A 19,640-nucleotide genomic window follows, 5' to 3' on the forward strand; every position below is an offset into this window, starting at 1 on the left:
AAAGTGCTGTTTGTGGTCGCTAAACAAGCTGGCAAATCCGTTTTGACGGGAGGTTGAAAATTCGCACTTTGACTTTGTAGTTTCGTTTCTTGTTACCAAACGGCTTGTTTAACACTCTCCAGACAGTGACCTCAGGCGCTTGCCCTTCAAAGTACTCAGTAGGTTAATAAGAGAGACATTACAGTCATAACTCGTCTGAAAGACTTAGGGAAAGGGGAAGGGGTAGCTAATCCAAAGCTGGTGGTATCTGAAGTACGTTTTGTGTACTTGCGATCCATTTAACATAGAAAACAAAAACGCAAAAACAATCGAGCAAGGATGCTAGCCAGACAAGCTAATACGATTCTTTCCACACTCTGAAATTCAGTTCAACTTGACCATGAAATTCCTGCTTGGATCACACAATGATTGAGAATGAGTGATTTATAGCAAAACTTGTTCGATTTAATTGTTTAAGCCTAGATAATCCTTCTAAGGTTGTGGTAGAACCTATTGGGACGACCTTGAAAACAGGAAACTGGACAAGGTTACACATTCGACCAAAGAGAATGCCCCCCCCCCCCTTACACTAGTTGGAGCACACAATGATTTAGAATGAGTGATTTATAGCAAAACTTGTTCGATTTAATTGTTTAAGCCTACATAATCCTAGTAAGGTTTGATTGTGGTAGAACCTATTGGGACGACCTTGGAAACAGGAAACAAGGTTACACAGGCAAAGAAAATGCCCCCCTCCCCCCTCGTTACATTTCTCTAAGTACCCAGGCTAACTGAAATAAAAACAACCTTTTGGAGCATAAGTCTTTAGTTTCGTTTTATATATGTTTTGTGCCACAAAATACGTCGTGTGCCTTTTTTTCTCCAGGTAAACAGTTTTTTTGATACAGTTCTGTTCGTTTGTTTATCAGGAACTTGACTGTCTGGCTCTAATCCGTAAATCTGACCACCAACGTCTGATGAATTCCAGCTTGGCTGTGCAGAGGGTAAAACTTCCTCTGACAAAGAGCAAACGACCATTTCAACTTCCAGTGAACTACAAAATTTGCCGTTTTTGTAGAGGGATTTTAGATTAAGTTTTTTACCTGAAGAGTGGGGAGGGGGGCAACACCACCACCACATTGTACTTTCGCATTTTTCATCATAAACAGCACTTCCAACTTTCATTTAAATATAGATTTGCCGTCGTTTTTTTGTAGAAGGATTTTAGATGGAATTTTTTACCTGAAGAGTTTTGAAGATTCATATGGTTTATAATATAATAAAAGAATACGCTTGTACGCCCTGCACGAATCCGTATACTCAAGGGAAATTATCGCTAATTGTCATTCGATATCATATCGTCTGAACCGAGGGGACTGCACAGTATACGTGCATAAAATTGACAACATGGATCATCACTCAATTAAACTGTTCAACAGTCTGTTTGGAGTGCTTAATTGCACCAGATCATGGCTGTCGAACAATTAACGATGAGTAATCGTTCGGGGTGGAACAAAAGGGCGGGAAACCAATGAGGCATGGCGGATACTTCAAAGGTCATTATGTGCCATTATCGTCTGACGAGAGGGCGTCATACGGCTGAAAGGTTTTATCCCTACGTTTTCAACGTCTCTCTTCTATATTTTGACTCCCTTGTTATTATGTTGCTTGACGACATAAATAAACAGCTCAAAAACATGGACATAGCGCTGGTATGCATTTATATAAGTATATCTATGGATCATAAGCGCCAGCGGTCCCTCGATGATCAAAAACGCATGTGATAATCGACTAGGGACGGGATAACATCAGAATAATCTTTATATTTTCATCCCTGGTTGCTTGTTGCATGGCGACATGAATAAACAGTTAAAACATGGTTATAGCACTGGTATGCATTCACATAAGTATATCTATGGATCATAAGCGCTGATGATCAAAAACGCACGTAATGAGCGACTAGGGACGGGATAACATCAGAATAATCTTTATATTTTCATTAAATGGTTGCATGTTGCTTGACGACAAAAAACAGTTCAAAACATGGATATAGCGCTGGTATGCATTTATGTAAGTATATCTATGGATCATAAGCGCTGATGATCAAAAACGCATGTAATGAGTGACTAGGGACGCGATAAAATCAGAATAATCATTATATTTTCATCCCTGGTTGGATGTTACTTGACGACATAAATAAAGCGCTGGTATTCATTTATATAAGTATATCTATGGATCATAAGCGCCAGCGGTCCCCCGATGATCAACAACGCATGTAATGAGCGACTAGGGACGGGATAAAATCAAATCTTTATATTTTCATCCAATGGTTCCATGTTGCTTGACGACAAAAACTAAACAGTTCAAAAACATGGTAATACCACTGGTATGCATTTATTTACGTATATCTATGGATCATAAGCGCCAGCGGTCCACCAATGATCAAAATTATCAACTATCGCATGTAATAAGCGACTAGGGACGGGATAAAATCAGAATAATCTTTATATTTTCATTACTGGTTGCATGTTGCTAGACGACATAAATAGACACGTCAAAAACAAGGATATAGCGCTGGTATGCATTTATATAACTATATCTATGGATCATAAGCGCCAGCGGTCCCTCGATGATCAAAAACGCATATAATGAGCGACTAGGGACGGGATAAAATCGGGCTGACGCGCTGTCACAAAGGTTACATCTGCGTATTATACTAATTGGTATTTATCGTACCATCTGCACCATGTCGCTCGTCGCCGGGCGCCCAGTAAGGTCACTAGGAGCGCTACAGGGAGCGTTTTGTGTTATTGATATTCCTATAATAATGGGCGACTTATGGACCAGACCGGAAAATCACTCATGAGGGAGAGAGGGCTTGTTCAGAAATCTAATAATAGATTGAATAGCTGAAGTGGTCAACACGGTTCAGTAGTATACTAGTAGTATGTTTTTTACTTCGCTTTTGGACAGTCAATGACGACGTGGTATTGCATTCAAGTTTTTCATAACTTATTTCAACAGTGCCACGTACAGAGAACAATATATGCCCATTTCTAGTGAGGAAAGTCGTGTAAAGTGCATTTCCCAAGGGTACAACATCGGTGGCGTCAGGGGAATCGAACCAGGGACCGCTGTCATACAATACAGTGTCTCTATTTTGATTTTCACGTGCACGAACACCACGTAGATTTTACTCATGTTGTTAATCAAATACGATGTCCTCTTACTACTTACTACACTATAGCTACATTGAAAGAAAAGACACCCTCAATGTTGGTTTGAAAATTAGATTTCAGATGCCAACCTTTCAGCAATTACAGATGTCAATGTACTGTTGCAAATGTGCTATGCTGGCGTGACATTGAATTAAAAGGAAGGACGTGTTGGTTTGCTTCAACGGTGTGGAACAAATGAAGTAAGCCTTTAATGACAGGCTCTTACAGAATATGGTCAACAACACACAAATCATATGGTTACACTGTAGTCTGCCAAGGACGAATGAAGGGGTTGTGTGAAAAATTGGAAAGGAGAGAAAATGAGAAGAAAATTGAGGACGTTTCTGGCTGCCAAGTTTTTCTATAGTTGAACCATCATGTCGGGAAAAAAATTGAGTAGCCATGCAGAAAATGCTACGATTGTCCTTCCCAACATCTGCTTGGAGATTAAAAGTAAACCAATCCCCTTTAAGTCTAATCCACAAGCAGATGTTGGGATGAAAAATCGTCACGTTTTCTGGCTGCCAACTTATAATGACGACTCCGCCCCAAAGGCGTCGCCAAAAAAACGCAACCTTCATGTCAGAAAAAAAATCAGACAAGTCCTTCCCTACATCTGCTTGGAGATTAAAAGTGTACCAGCCCTCTCCACGTCAAATCTCGATACAGATGTTGAGATGAAAAATCACGTTTTCTGGCTGCCAACTTTCTCAAACAAGTAACCGTCATGTCAGAAAAAAATGGCACAGCCACGCAGAAATTCTAACCCCAATATCTGCTTGGAGATTAAAAGTGTACCAGCCCTCCCACTGAAATGATGAACACACACGACTAAATAGGTCTGACTGGTGGCGGAGCTAGTTAAACCGTCCGTATTGTGCTGGAACGACTCACGTATTCACCGACAAGCCGAGCGGCGACATCCGTAAGCTGACCGGTTTTACCCGGATCACAAGCTAGCCATTACTGTATACCACGCTGATATTATCTCAACCATGCCCCCCCCTCCCTTCGAACGGCTGCCGTTTTGTGTGTCACATTTGATACATGGTTACCAAGATGTAGCCATGATAAAAAGGTAGGTAAAGGTAGTCCTAAATAAAGTCTTTTTGAGGCCGTCGGCGCAGTGGGTCGTTATCTACTGTGTCTGTGTCTAGGACACGGAATTGGAAGGTGGAGCCCATCTCTCTCCCTCCACTGCCTTTTACCTCCTCAACCGAAGTCATGTACCCATTTTTACACCTGGGTGGAGTGAGGAAATTTGTAAGCCGCACCTTCTTGCAGAGTTACAGAACTGACAGTACCTTCTCTTAAAAATGACCCATCAAGAGGCTCTATTGGAAGGCGGAGCCCATCTCAGTTTTCCTTCCACCGCCTTTTATCTCCCCAATCGATGTCAGATACCCATGTTTACACCTGGGTGGAGTGAGGAAAGTCTTAAGCCACACCTTCTTGCAGAGTTACAGAACTGACAACATCTTCTCTTTAAAATGTCCCATCAAGACGTAAACCATCCTTGTCTTGCAGTCAACATCGGGAAAATCTACTTAATACCCCAAACAGGTCTGTGTTCACAAGTCGGATTGAATTCTCTGGCTCAAATTTTCCCATAGACGAAGCACAATTCATCTCACATATCCAATATCAGGTCTGATCCACACAGTAAACCCTTACAGAGCCCCGCTTCAACATTCTCTACGCAACTTACAGTCTAGACATATGATATAATGAGTGAGGAAACATTCGACAGTTAAGCCACTGGTATGATCTATTTCTTGTCTGTGTTCTCTGTCTGTGTTCCTTCATCTTCATCCCTTACTCCTTTTCTGATTTCATCTTCTCTATCGACACCTCATTGGTCAGAGCTTCCCTTTGAGTCACCCCTCATTACTTATGCATAATTAGGTAGTTCTGCTTATTTCGTGGGCAACCGTAGTGTAGTATGAGGGTATTGTTTTAGGAAAAAGAAATCACCACAATCGTCAGCTATCTCAGTCATCTTCCGATTTTTGTCGTATGATTTTCAGGGATACCCCGACTAAATCTCTGAAATATTCACGGTGTACACCTGCTATTCTAGCGAGACTATGACAGTACCGACTTAGCCTCTACCAGGCTCCAAACGTGGCGGAAAAGAGTGGAAATCGGCCAAATAGACAGATAACACAGCAGAGAAGTTGGCCGGCCGATAGATACAGTTTTGCCACGCCAGGATTGTATTTATCAGCCGGCCAACTCCTCTTGTATGCTATATGTCCATTTGACATTTCGATTCTTTCCATCCACGTCTGGAGCCTGGTAGAGGCTAGTACAGACTTTCTGCAAGGATCTAGATCTACTACAACTTTCCCGTTATAAGAGAGCTGGAATTTTTACCACACATCCAATACAATACTAAAATGCTTCCATCAAGTTATGTCGTAACCCTATCGTATGGCGAACGTCACCGAATCCTAACTTCCCTTGCTCATTTAGTCGTCACCTGGCCTGTTTTCAAGCCAACTGTTCCTTCATATCTATCACAACTGTGGTCGATTTTCACAATTCAATGACAGGTTGAGATTTTTTTTCTCACCCACTTTGAGAAACCTTATCCAACAGTGAAACATATCTAAGCTAACCTTCTAGATTCTTTGACTTGATAAATACAGAAAAACCTAACCGGCTGTCACTTTTTATACACGTTCAGAGATCGGAGGAGTTAGACATTTATAAATGAGGCTGCATCACAAGTGCTGCAGGTAACATATAAATAAATACCGGCTATATTTGCCAATGTTCATATTGAACACGCATGCGTAGACAGGTAAACACATCAAATAAAGTCTGTATTCATTTCAACTCAAAACCCTCTGTATTGAACGTGCTATACCAAGTAAAGTTTTATACAGAAGCAGTTTTTGATATCTATTTCGAAGCGAACGCGCTATTTGATAATCAGTGTATCTAACAATATTCACTGAGCTATAGACCGGTTAAATTGATGATAACAAACTCTTGCTCTGGGTAACAATTTCACCGAGATAAAAATAATTCTCACAGAAAACCCAGTAGGTAGCCATGAGTCCAAATAACCATGCGGTACCACCAAACAGCGACAGCGCTTTGTTTCCCTAATTTGCCGTTAATTTGTTTACCACCCTGCCTTGTAATTTTCTTCGCCACCCCGACTTAAGACGATACCCAGGCCTCGATCAATGACTAGATAGAACTACGAAAGCTCCTTTTTTGTTTAAGCGTAATCTAAGTGTCATCTCATACCTCAGTAGACGGTTGACTTCCTCCGGTGTTTAGGTAGAGAAGCCTTTGATCATATCGCACACGTCTAATTCTACCCTAAGGCGTGCGTATATACACTCTTCTACTAGTTAACCCCCTGACACGACATGTGGAATAAAAACACGTCAAGAAAGCAGACAGGTACTCAAGATGAAACCAAAAGACAATCTTGTCAAGACTTATCAACTTACACGGTTGGAAAATTTTGAGTAGGTGAAGTGCAAGCAAGAAAATTTTCCTTGTAGGCTACGGTAGAAGAGAGATTAGAACAAGCTGCTTCGTACTGCTCAAAGCTTCAGATGAAAACAAAATTGGAAGCAAGCAAGCAAGGAAATTGTCATTGTGGGCCACGGTAGAAGAAAGATTAGAACAAGCTGCCACAGTACGTATTTCAGTTAATGCAGTTAACTGATAGGACGGTAGTAGTATATAGGTTTTTTTCGGTGTATCGTACTGTATGGTTGTGGAACGAATGTGTTGAATTTAATTAGACACGATTTTAAAAAGGTGTGTCTACGTTTAAACAATTCACCCTCTGGCAGGATCTAAGTGACTAATACCAGACTGGCCCCACCGCACAATTTTGCCAAGGGGCTCTGTTCAGCTCTTTGTTGTTTTCCTTTTTACCTCTCCCGTACACATAATTAACTCGTAGTCTTGTATATATGCACATTGTTCCAATTAGTGACCACTACATTCGTCCGATACCTGTATAATTGTCTCTTCCTGTTGGATGCATAACTTCTGTATCATATTTTTCGTCAGCGTTAAGATGTTGGTTGGTAAAAAAACGTACCGAAAACGCATATCATATATCGTATTACGGCTGTGCGTATCTTCTACAGAAATCATGGTATCGTTATAGAATCCTAACATCTATGACAGGAATTTTGCTTTGAAAATTACGATTCTTTGTTTAATGTAACAGAATTTGAGTCCACTAGCAACTGGTCACTAAGTCTGTTCAAATGTTGGAGGATTTGTTTTGGCAGTCTCCATGTCGCCATTTTGAAAATGACGTCACAAGGCTCACACCTGCAGCTTGCAAGCGGATTGCCCACAGAATCTGAAACTCGTTAGCTTCGAAAGTATCAACCTTGACCTTCCCGTACAAAGGTCACATTCTAGTGTCACTAACGCTGTAGAGATGGCTCAGTTAGTGTCTAGTCTTGTAGAGATGTCTCCGTTAGTGTCTAGTTTTATCTACAACGTTAGAGATGCAAAAGGATAGGCCACATGCCACGCCCATTCTAGACCATCACATGTCCATCTTCCAGTATATATTTATGATGGACGGGTCATGCTATTATAAGTTTGAAAATCCAGGTACAACTGGATTTGAGATTGAAATTTTATGTACAGCCGTACGTATGTAAGGTTGAAATTCAAGCTAACTCTGTTATTTTCGGATATGTAAAGTACCGTTATTTACATGTATCAACTTACTATAAGCCTCACAATGTGCAAAATTGCATCTTTATTTTGTGAAATATGGTAAATGAATAAGCTGTCAAAAACCATCATCAACAAATTGTCGTCTTTTCTTGTTACTCTATCTTTGAAATAAATTTCCTTCTTTTGGACAGACAAGGACGACGTGTTACTGTACTCAAGTTTCTATAACTTACTTTAACAGTGCCACATACAGAGAACAGTAATATTGATAAGGTAAAGTTACTGTAAATGCAGAAATGTTCGCGGTGGTTTCATGTTCGAGATTTTCGCGGTGAACTCTTTACCGCGAACTTAAAACCACCGCGAAAAGCCTTTCCATTGTGTGACTGTAGCGCTACTATTGTTTCAACGAACTCAAAACCACCGCGAACACTCCATTTTCTCCTTACCGCGAATCTAAATCCCCGCAAACATTTCTGCATTTACAGTATTATTCTACTCATACTCTCGTTGTACAGCCACACGTAAACATCGGGTCACCTGAACCCCCCACCCCTACCCTCAACACCTGAGCCAATATACTATTCTATCTCTCTGTATAAACAAGCCACCTCCACGGTCCATGGCGTCGTCGGTTACCATGACGACGAGGATAAGAGCTTACTATGCAGTACATTCTACGCTTTGTCTGGTCACACACGCACGCTTGCTTACCGCGTAAACCTGTTTCTTAAGGGATAAACACGCTCCTTAATCCTCAAGACGTGTCGTATAAGGGCCACGCCTCTGCGCTATGTACATAAGATGTGGACGTTAAGTATTGCTTCGCGCTTGTCCGTATGTACCGTGCTTGTTGAAAACTCTTGGATGAGTGGGAGGGCATACATCTTAGAGGGGCTAAATGTCATTTTCCAACACCCTTTCTGGTAAAGATGAAAGAATGCAGCACAAAATAAAATGTTCGAAAAGAGAGGATTTGTTATGGTTTCATAAGGGCTCCCTTGGAAATCAATTAGTCAATTAACTGAAGGGACCGCCCTTAAGATTTATAAGTTCATAAATAAATTAAAGAAGAATCAAATTTCGATGGAACTGTATTCAAATCATCTTTGAATATTAAAAGTTATTTTAAGGACTTTATAATGATGACAGCGATGTCTATTTTGTTGCAATGAAATGTTGACAGGTCACCAGAAAAAAAAAAGTTTTCCTACTTAAACTTATCCTCCTAAAACTGTCAGTAATTATTCAAGACACACAAAAACTTACAGGAATTGGTGTTGTCTAGATTGTCACTTTCATTGTTTAAGACACACAAAAACGTACAGGAATTATTGTTGTCTAGATTATCACTTTCCTTCTTTCAGACACACGAAAATGTACAGGAATTACTGTTGTTTACAAATTTTCACTCTTGAAAATAAACGATGTTTACTTGGGAGGTCATAGATGGTGTTAGGAGCTCTTCCGATAAACTCAGAAACAGGTCAGTTGCGACCAGACAGAGTTACGCGGTGTTTCTCGGTGTGGTGTATGGCCCTATCCACAGGCTAAATATCGCTAAATGCTGGTAAGCGAGACCTAGTTGTGTTTAGGTCCATCTCCGAGGCCCCGTGCACGTTTAAGGATCGCAAACCACCAAGACGAACGTTACACGGGAGATCGAATGGATGGATTGTTGAGGTCGGGAATCATCGGAATGTATTCGGCCATCATCGGAATGTCTTCGGTGATGACGAACGTTCCACGGAGATCGGATGGAAGGCTGGGATCGGGTATGATCGGTATGTCTTCGGCTGTCATCGGAATGTCTTTCCTCACAACTGACTTTTCATGGGAGATTCATTGGATGGGAGACTGGGTTCAAAACATCATCGGTTTGTCTTCGGCCATCATCGGAATGTCTTCGGTCATGACGAACGTTTCATGGGAGCTCCGGAGATAAGATGGAAGGCTGAGATCGGGAATGATCAGGACGTATTCGGCCATTATCGGAATGCCTTCCGTCACAACGTCACCGGAACTTTTCATGGGAGATCGAATAGGGAACTGGGAAAGGGACTTTTTTCGGGATGTCTTCGGTCACGAAATCGGACGGAAGACTCGGTTCGGGAATTATCGGGATGTAATCGGACACGACGAACGTTTCGTGAGAGATCGGATGGAAGACTGGATTCGGAACATCATCGGTATGTCTTCGGCCATCCTCGGAATGTATTCGGTCACCACGAGATCGGATGGAGGATTGGGATCGACGCATCATCGGAATGTCTTCGCTCACACCTTGACGTCACGGGAAGTGGAGGTCAAGGGTTCACCCTCGGTCAGCGAAGACCCCATTTCAGGGGTCACCGTCTTTCAAGGACCTTTTCAAGAGGGACTGACGAAATGGACCACAACGCCATTCCTTTCCTCTGGCGTATCCTCGCTCTCTCGAGTCTCTTTCAGCCAAAACAAAAGTTTTGCATCTTTTTCGTGAACTTTGCACATTTTATCGAAAATATTTGTATTGACAATGGCTTCACTAGTAACGTTAGTTGTATGGAACTGCATGCGGAATGTCAAGATAGATGTAAATGCATTTAAAGGTGCCCTAAGCGATTTCAGGGGGTAAAACTTTGAATATTCTGGGGAAAGCAATTCTGTTTGGTGAGGTTGAAATTTACATTTACTTCCCTATATCAGCACATCTGCATCATTATTTCATACTTTGGGCATTTAAAAATAGTACAGAAGCAAGCCACAAAAGGAGTATCTTATTTATTGGGTCCCCCCAAAAATCAGCCCAGAATCCAGCCGTAACCGTTTTCTGTCGACAATCTTCGGTAACTTCCGGCCGCGTGACGTCACAATACCCAAGCACATTGAGCACATTGAGCCATGACCACGTGATTATTTCCTCGGAAGCGTTCGGGACTTATCGGTCAGAATCGTGCATGTTCGGAAGATTTGAAATGATGGCTGGCCTCCAAGTGCTCAGATTTTCAATGAGTTCCCACCGCACAACGACATCACATTTTTGCTCCATGATGGTCGATATACAATGGGATAGTGTTTTCTAAACTTACTATGGATATAAATCAGAAAAAAATTGATTTTGAATATATGACTTTCAGCGCCCTAATATTGCTTAGGTTGCCTTTAAGTTCGCGTGGTTTTTATTTCGCGATAGGGTGAAAATGGAGTGTTCGTGGTGGTTTCAAGTTCGCGTTTGAAACAATAGTAGCGCTAGCGCGCTACAGTCATTGGTGGGCACAAAGTTTCGCGGTGGTTTTAAGTTCGCGCTGAAGAGTTCACCGCGAAAACAGCGAACATAAAAGCACCGCGAACATTTCTGTATTTACGTAAACCGGGTATCCTGTGCCTCTTCGATAGCAGTTTTAAGTATATAATCTAGCACAGGGGTTTGGCGGTATTAAAAGATGTAGATGTCTCTAAAACTGGGCTATGACCCATATCTGTCTTATAGAACTGCCTTTTTAAAACTCCCAGATGACAGTTGTTAAATAATACAACACAGGTTGCTGTGCTCCCTACTGTTTTCCTGTCTCCGGGCGCGATCCCTATCGTTTATAAACTACGAAGGAACTTGTCAAAAATGTTGACCCGTCAAGCAGATGTAACTCGAGTTGCAAATAGTTGGGGTTTAAGATTTAGAAAGACGAGAAAGCAATAAGAAGGGGGAGCGGTACACGCAGTTTTGGGAGCTCAAACAAATTGACGTTTGTGGTTGAACTCTAAAACTTTCTCAAAAGCTTTAAATCTTGAAGAATGAGTTAAAAGGGAGGCGTTGAGACTAAACATTTTGGCCCCCTGCCTGCAAGACATTCTTGTTTACTTCCAGACGTCTTAAGAAATTCCCCTGCGTCTTCTAAGAAACCATCTGATATCGCATGCCATGCTAAACCCCCTGCTGTCTACAAGCGGACTGGAAAAATGTATTGTACCTAGATCGACAACAGGAGTTTTGCCTTGTCAGTTTTGTCTGCGCCCACCGCTAAAGAAAAACAACAAGACCTACAGCACTTCGGAAACATCACAAGCGCCGCCTCGCGCCCACCTGTATACCTGGCGGGGAAAGCTGTTCCACCTGCGTGTTTTATTAAGGACAAAAACCAGCGGGAGACTAGACACCTGCCAGGTGTAGACCAGCCTTAATACATCACATCGTTTCCGCGCCATTAAATTTGAATATTACTCCGCCTACTCTGACAGTTGACCCGTTCGTTTAACTTTGAAAATCGCACTAAATCAAGGTCTTCAAAGCCACCGCACAAATACATACCTCCTTTGTTACTCCATTCGCAACGGGGGGTATGACAATTTTACTGTCACTTTGTTTTTTTATGCCTACATGTGGGCCATAAAGTGAGTTGGTCTGATTTATCCTTCCGCCGGTCTTTTTGAACACTGATGCCCTGGGGAAAGAGAACTATTTAAATTCTTCGCATGAAAAGTGTTTTTTGAACATTATTTATTTTTATTGTGCTGTCGACTCGAGTTAAACAAAGCAGATAAAAAATTGTCCGTATCATTTTTCTACATAAATCTTCTCATTGTTTCATCGCATTTAAGCGGAAAGGGAGTATACAATTAGTTTAAGTGGGTTGCATTAAGTGGGCTTAAGAGTTAATACACTGTCACTATTGACTTCATTTTAGTGCTGCGTACCTAAACAACGGACCTTAACTGGGCTTGTAAAAACGTTAAGGTTCAGGTCTGAAAAACCTAAACGTCGGGAACCAGTTCCAGACTTGTAAGAAACTAATTCTCGCTTATATTCTCCTTTTGGTTCTAAACAATCTAAAGCCTTCCATAGATCGTGAAACTTGCGCTGAAAAAAGACGAAAACATGCTGTTTTTGTGTTTATTACTGATCTTTTATGTTTATTACTGACCGTATATAATTTTGTATGTAATTTCTTTTAATTGCATGTAAAATTCATACCAACATGCAATTTTAAATGTACCACAAAGAAGTATTTCTAGAACACCTATGCACTTAATAAGTCCGGATCTAAACCTGAAACTTTGGGCCTGAATCCGGACCTGAACCTGAACCAGAGTTTAGGTAAAAAGCTGAGAACTACGTCATTTACAATCATAAAATCTTTATAGAGCATGTTACCAAAAAAAACAAAAAAAACGGGAATTGTCTGAAATGAGTTGTCAAGTCATATTTTGCAGCGTTGATACAGTTTTGCAAATGGTGAATATTGTCAAATTATAAAACGCAACAAGCGAATATGCTTAAAGTTAATTTACAGAGAAACTGAAACAGCATGCGAATCTTAAGGTGATTCTTACTAATCTCCAAGCAGATGTTGGGTGGCAAAATCGTAACGTTTCTCAAGCTTGCGGTTCCCCGAAGAGAAAATCTTGAGAAACGTTGGGATTTTCCTTCCTACATCTGCTTGGAGATTGATTTCTTAGCATACCAGCGGAAATGTACGTCAAAGAACTAGTAGTACTGGAACATTGATTGATTAAGAGAAAATTTTGAAAGGAACCTTCTTGCATACATGTAAATCCATTTAATGTTGCGGTTGGGGGAAAAGGAATAGTTAACTGCATTCAAGTTTAATGGTGGAAACAACCATCACTGTCTCAAATATTGACTCGAAGTAGCTAGAATTAAGTTACCTTTAACAAATCATGAATTACGATATTGCATTGTATTGCATTGTATTGTATTGTATTGTACTATTGTATTGTATCATATTTACAGTATTGTATTGGAGAAAAACATCGATAGCATATGCTTATATTGCTTCAAAGAAAGACCTTTCTCCAATCACAGTACATAGTTCTTATTCAAATGTAAAATGCAGTGACTATACGTCGCTGTTAAACTTCACACCAAGAATATGAAACAAACACACGTCGCGCGTGCACACGTCTATCAGCGCACGTATAACGGAGAACAATGCGTGTATTGACTGCTACCATTAGGTATGCACTTACAGATGGATTACGGAGACGGTCGATTTAGCACGGAGATATCGCCCTTTAGATAAATCTTCAAAACTGCTGACGCTGATACGTCCACCATTGTCTTAAGACACGTGCGATCGCGAAGGAAACTTCGTAAGCAAGAAGTCTTAAATAATAAATAAATGAGGACGAAATTTAAGGTAAAAGGTAAAGTAGTCATCTTCGAATTCACTTCCATTTTTCAAGTAGCTAGTGGCCATGGTGGTGCAATGCGGCTTCGCTACGGCTCGCGAGATGGCCAAGCACACCGGGTCACCCCTACTCTTCTCGATAAGTGTGGTGGGTTTGACGCTTTAAGCTTATGCCTGGAACTCCCTCATACACGGACGAAATGAAAGAAAAGCATATGCCTACTTATAACTATACCATTTAATTATGTTGCTTGTCTAACTTTCCGCTGGAAACCCCCATATTCTGTTTGCTGTGCGAAATTCTGTTAGCAGAAAAACGGATTTCTTATTATTTGATATTTCAAGATGTTGTGCACGTATGCCTCATTGAAGGCGTGTAGGGAAGGGTTTTTAGTTGAAGAAAAGATGGTGTTATATAATAGAGAAAAATGCAAAAAGGACCGGCCTAGCAAAGTTGTCAAAAAAGAAGGAAAGAAACAAAAAAGGATGGGATAGAAATAAACAAAGAGAAACACACGCACACTAAGAAAGAAAGAGAGAGAGAAAGAAAGAAACAGAGACACCTCTGATAGCTTTAGAAACCCACATTGCAGACCTGTCTAAATGTCTTTGTTGTACTAGTGTACGACTCTAGACGTTTCGTGTTTTTCTAACATCTCTTCTCCGTTCCAGTCAGTGGTTCGCCAGCGCTGTTTGTGTACCCACTGGCGCGATGCTTGGCTGGGTTTATCGGCTGTTGAGATGGTTTGAAGTGGACGGGATTGCGTTCCGCCGACTCCGTATCAAACTACAAATCCTTTCATCACTGCAACGCAGCTCGTTGTAAGCTCACGAAACGTTTCCAATTCTTTCGGTGTGTTTCATCGCTAAATCCCAGCAAAGCGTCGTCATCTCAGTTATACATGCAAAAGCTCCAGACAGGAAATTAAGAATTTGTACAAAAACATTTTCCTTAGAATGTTTTTGTGTCTGGCAAAGCGGTTTCTACATTCACCGTCAAACCAAGTGTAGACATAGCCTCTACCAGACTCCAGCTGAGGTGGCTGGAAAGAGTAGAAATTGGCCAAATAGATAGATAACATGCTAGAGGAGTTAGCAGGTTTGTACATTTTTCCTGAGGTGGCAAACTGTACGAACCAGCAGGCTAACTCCTCTTGCATGTAATCTGTCTATTTAGCAGGTTTCTACACTTTCCAGCCATTTCTGGAGCCTGGTAGAGGCTAGTGTAGACTACACCGGCAGTGCACTGGATACCCAGTCTAGTTATCTGGAACACGACAATGAATATGATTCAGCATCGTTTGCACTATTTGTATTCAAGCTTTTCTAAAAATGTAAAAGCAAAGTGACCCCCCTCCCTCATATATATACGCCACTGTGTCCGCTCTACTGTAAAGCGATTCTTTGTTTATGATAACGGGATAGAGATGTTATGGTGAATTTTTACGCCAAAAGAACCCAGATACGGCTTAGTTCGCATGAATAAGCATAGAAACGTGCATGTTTTTCTTCATAAAATTGAAAGAGAGAACTGCATTCTACATGGCATCTTATTCACAGTTTTTGTAAATTCTCCCACGAAAATAATATTTTTCAGATGGGGTTAGATCGATTTATATATATAGATGAGAGAGATTTTTTTTCCAAACGTTACTTTTTTTCTCCACTGGTTGCCCCCCTCCCCACCAACCCACACACAGTCATGGCATTATAGAACGCGGTATTCAAGAGGAAAAAACACGTATGTAACTCCAGCCATCCATGTACCTTGGACATGAAATGCGCAAGGTGGCTGTCAGGACCGTTACGATGTTGCACCTTTGCCACACGTTTTCACGCAAGTTTAGCTATGAAAGACCGAAAATGTCTAGCCTCTACCAGGCTCCAAAGGTGGTGTCTAGCCTCTACCAGACTCCAGAGGTGGCTGGAAGGAGAAGTCGACCCTGGAGCCTGGTACATGGTAGAAGCTACAAAATTCCCTCTAAACCTAAACAGACGTAGACATTAAGGCATTTGATAATGTGTAATTTATAGCAAAGTATATCATTCGGCGAATGGTAACGCCTGATGTAGTCTTCTTTTGGTGATATTTTCATAATGATAAGTTTGAGGAGTTTGCATTGCCAAGACGAGCTGTATATATGAATACTGGTGATAAGAAAGATACAACTTTCTTAGAAAGTGTCTTGTCGTTGGAAATCAAGTCATGAGGAGACAAAGAACGAGAGAAAGAAAGAAAGAGCTAGAAGAAAGAAAGAAAGAGGAAGAGAGAAAGGGGTAGAAAGAGCGTGATAAAAAAACGATGAAACTAGCAGCCCTGGGGGCCTTTTGCATGCAGCAGACAGTTTTAATAATTGGCTTCCTTCCAATTCAAGTCTGCACCATACCAGACTTCCCTTGGGGCGAATATAACTACTAAATTGGCTAAAATAAGAACCAGCTTCCGATTCCGTTAGCTAGCTAACTCTTCTGTCAAATTATCTACCATAGTTTGGCCGATTTGTATTAATTCATTCGGCCAGAAGGGTACTCTGGTGATTTGAAGACCATGTCAAATTGAACTAACTAGGGTTTTCCTTACATTCGAAATGTACGGACTATTATTGTAGTTCAAAATACGTACATTACACTATTCTGATTATTGGATAGTACAAATAAATAAAATAGACCTTTTTTGTTGCTTGTTTTTACGCTCTTTTTAAACGCCCAAAGTATGAAATGATGATGCAAATGTGCTAACATGGGGAAGTAAGTGTGAATTTCATACAGATTGCCTTATCCAGAATACTTCAAGTTCTACCCCCTGAAATCGCTTAGGGCACCTTTAAAACACGAAAAATAAGGCACTAGAAATACAACAACAATCCAGGGGACCGAAAGTTGTGGTGTCTACAACAGACGTATACTGTCTGCTTCCATACGGCTGTTCAAATATCGACCTGACACAGGGTTTAACAGATTAACACTTTTGCAACAGGTGCCCACGCTCCATGGGAAAATGCACGTGAAAACACCTGAACAATTCCTTTCCACGGAAAGCTGACAAGGAATGAAGACAGCTAAGACGGTATCAACCTCGAGTCTAAGACTTTTAAGCTGGAAATTTCCTTTCTAAGCACGCTAATTTTTGTGTGGAGCTAGTAACTTATCCATGACTGATCACGAAAATGAACTGTATACTACACGATTGATTTCTACACAACACTAGCGGCATAACGCCAAGAGTTTATAGAAACAACACATTTACTGGACTTAGAAACAAAGAACAGTAACTGTCTCTTGTATCTTGAAGTGGTGGGACACGAAAACCGCTTCAAACTAGCATGTGCGGAGTGTTTTCATTGTGAGTGATATGAAGCAAAAGGGCTCGGTGTCGCCTTACTACCACCAGGTGTACCATACCCGCACACACCTATCCCACAAGTATGCACAAACACTGTCCAAATGACTGTCTTGGTAAAGTTCGGCTTGTAAACTGCGCTGTAATCTAAAATATTTTAAGTGTGTGCGGGCGTGACTGTCACTGAGATAGGTTTTAACGACGTCTCTTCAATATGGCGTGAAGGTTTTCCTCGCTAAATCACGTCTTCCGACAAGGCCACTACGGACAGTGATACCTCCGCGAAGGCCAGAGGGCCACAATGCCATCGTTCTCTCTACCAGGTGTCTCTTTTGTTGGTGTGCTGGCTAAAATTAGACAATAGATACACTGTAATCTGTTCTGAAGTCTGGATAAACTCAGACAGACAATTTCAGAACAATTTCTCTTCGCGCCAAAGAGAAGTTAAAACTTCCTATGTATTCTTTACGAGAAAAATTGATATAACCCCACATATACGAAGTATTAGCCTACACTCAACTACAACTCGAATTCGCAAAGGTATATCCTGCAAGATGTTGATACAAGCATTTTCCAATCTCCTTGATATAAGATAGCACAGGTAGTAAACCACATAAAAAGAAAGGCTTTGAGGGGAGGGACTATACGATATACTACAAAGGAAAGAACTACTTGTAACCTAAGCTAAGAAAACTTCCAGTGACAGTGACACCTATCCCCATAGACAAATACTTTTCTACCTTCACCACATACCTATACCTTTTAGTATACATTCAAAAATGTGTGGGAACAGGATTTCAAACAAAGGTTAACAATGAAACCGTAAACAATGGTGAGAATTGTTGCTTCTCTCTCCAAACAACCAGGTCTTCTACATGAGAAAGTCGATTTCCTAGGTCTGAGTCACAATAGGTGAGAAGAAACCCGAGTGCATGTGAATGCAGGGCTATGGTTTCCGACAACGAGCTGAGAAAATATGCATTGGCGCTAACACTATGTTCTATACTTGCTCTTCAGTGTTGGCCTTGAGTTTTCCTACGTATTCTTTTATAGTATGGGAACGGAATGCCCAATTAGTATGTGTAGAAAAAAGGTGGACTGGGCAGTGTCAAATATCAAGTCTGAAAGGTTTATCACCGTAAAAGGCGGAGTATTGCTCGAGTCAGGACATAGGCCCGCCGGACAAATATCCGAAGGAAAACAAACTGGCGTGTGGCGTGGCGTAGACAGCCCCCGGGCGAAATCCTCGCCGATATTCGTCCACTACGATGTATATTTGATGCAATCAATGCTTGTTTTTGCACAAGCGGAAAGCGAGACGTGGTAAGAATACCATGTCGAGTGTACGGAAAGCGGAACAAGCTAGGAAAACTGGACACGGAGTGATTACAATCATGAATTTTTTATGACGCCAGAGAGCGTCGTGCCGCTAGAGTCGTAAAAAACTTTGTTCTAGTTCAAGGTTAGATCACATCAATATTACAAAACTTGCTACGCTCGCACATTTTTCTGTGTAGATCTAGAATGTTTTCATGTTTGGTTGCACAAGCCGGAGAATACAAGGCGTATCGCTCTCAACACAAACATACCTAGCATGGCTTCACACAACCCCCCTCCCTTACAAAAGATAAACATTCACTCACGTTGGGTTGTTCTGGTTCCAGTAGATATCCGGCAGCGTTCGGCCGAAGAAATATCCCTCCGTACGGTCCAACATGGACAGGAACAGGAGGATAAAGATATGGGCGGCCGGGTAGGACTTTAGTCGGCTAAACCACCTCCACTTGTTGAGCTCCATCCCAGGAAAAGTGTTGTGAACGCTGTTAGTCAGACACGGGCCACAGACAAAGTGCTCTCTCTCTCATACTCACACTGCAAATGCCCCTACAGGAAGTCTACGCGGGCACTTTTCATATTGAAATGCACACAGGTATAGTGCTTCAAGAAAGTGCCGGGGCCGTCGTCTTGGGTTTCAGTGTTTTTGTTTCAATTACCTGTGACCTCATGTGTGCAGACAAAGCGCTTTTTTTGTGCGGTGTCAAAAACTCGACAGCCCACAATGGAATGACGCCAGTTCGCTACACCTCTCTTTTTAAAACATTACCAGACAACAATTATACAATTACACGAAGTCTCGACGGAAATGAACGATCTTGGAACCCGACTACGACGTCGTGAGTTCTCGGAGAAGTTCGTAGACGAGTCCTCCCGAAGGAACCGCACACCAAGTTTTGACACGTCCCCTGCTTACGGTCCGCACCTCACTCCCCCCGTATGTATATGATGCAAACACGCCAGCCTGCC

The 19,640-nt window shown here is 41.5% G+C and overlaps 1 protein-coding gene across 1 annotated transcript in view; it reads right to left on the reverse strand.

Moving 5' to 3' along the window:
* LOC136422785 (ephrin-B2-like) overlaps nucleotides 1–19,542 on the reverse strand; it is a 47,680-nt gene extending 28,138 nt beyond the window's left edge. Inside the window, exon 1 of the mRNA XM_066410659.1 lies at nucleotides 18,980–19,542. Within this exon, the coding sequence (XP_066266756.1) occupies nucleotides 18,980–19,134 (155 nt within the window). The 5' untranslated portion in view covers nucleotides 19,135–19,542. The remainder of the gene's footprint in view (nucleotides 1–18,979) is intronic.
* Nucleotides 19,543–19,640: the final 98 nt, after the last annotated feature.

Source organism: Branchiostoma lanceolatum, chromosome 17, assembly GCF_035083965.1.
Source record: "Branchiostoma lanceolatum isolate klBraLanc5 chromosome 17, klBraLanc5.hap2, whole genome shotgun sequence".
Classification (NCBI taxonomy): domain Eukaryota; kingdom Metazoa; phylum Chordata; class Leptocardii; order Amphioxiformes; family Branchiostomatidae; genus Branchiostoma; species Branchiostoma lanceolatum.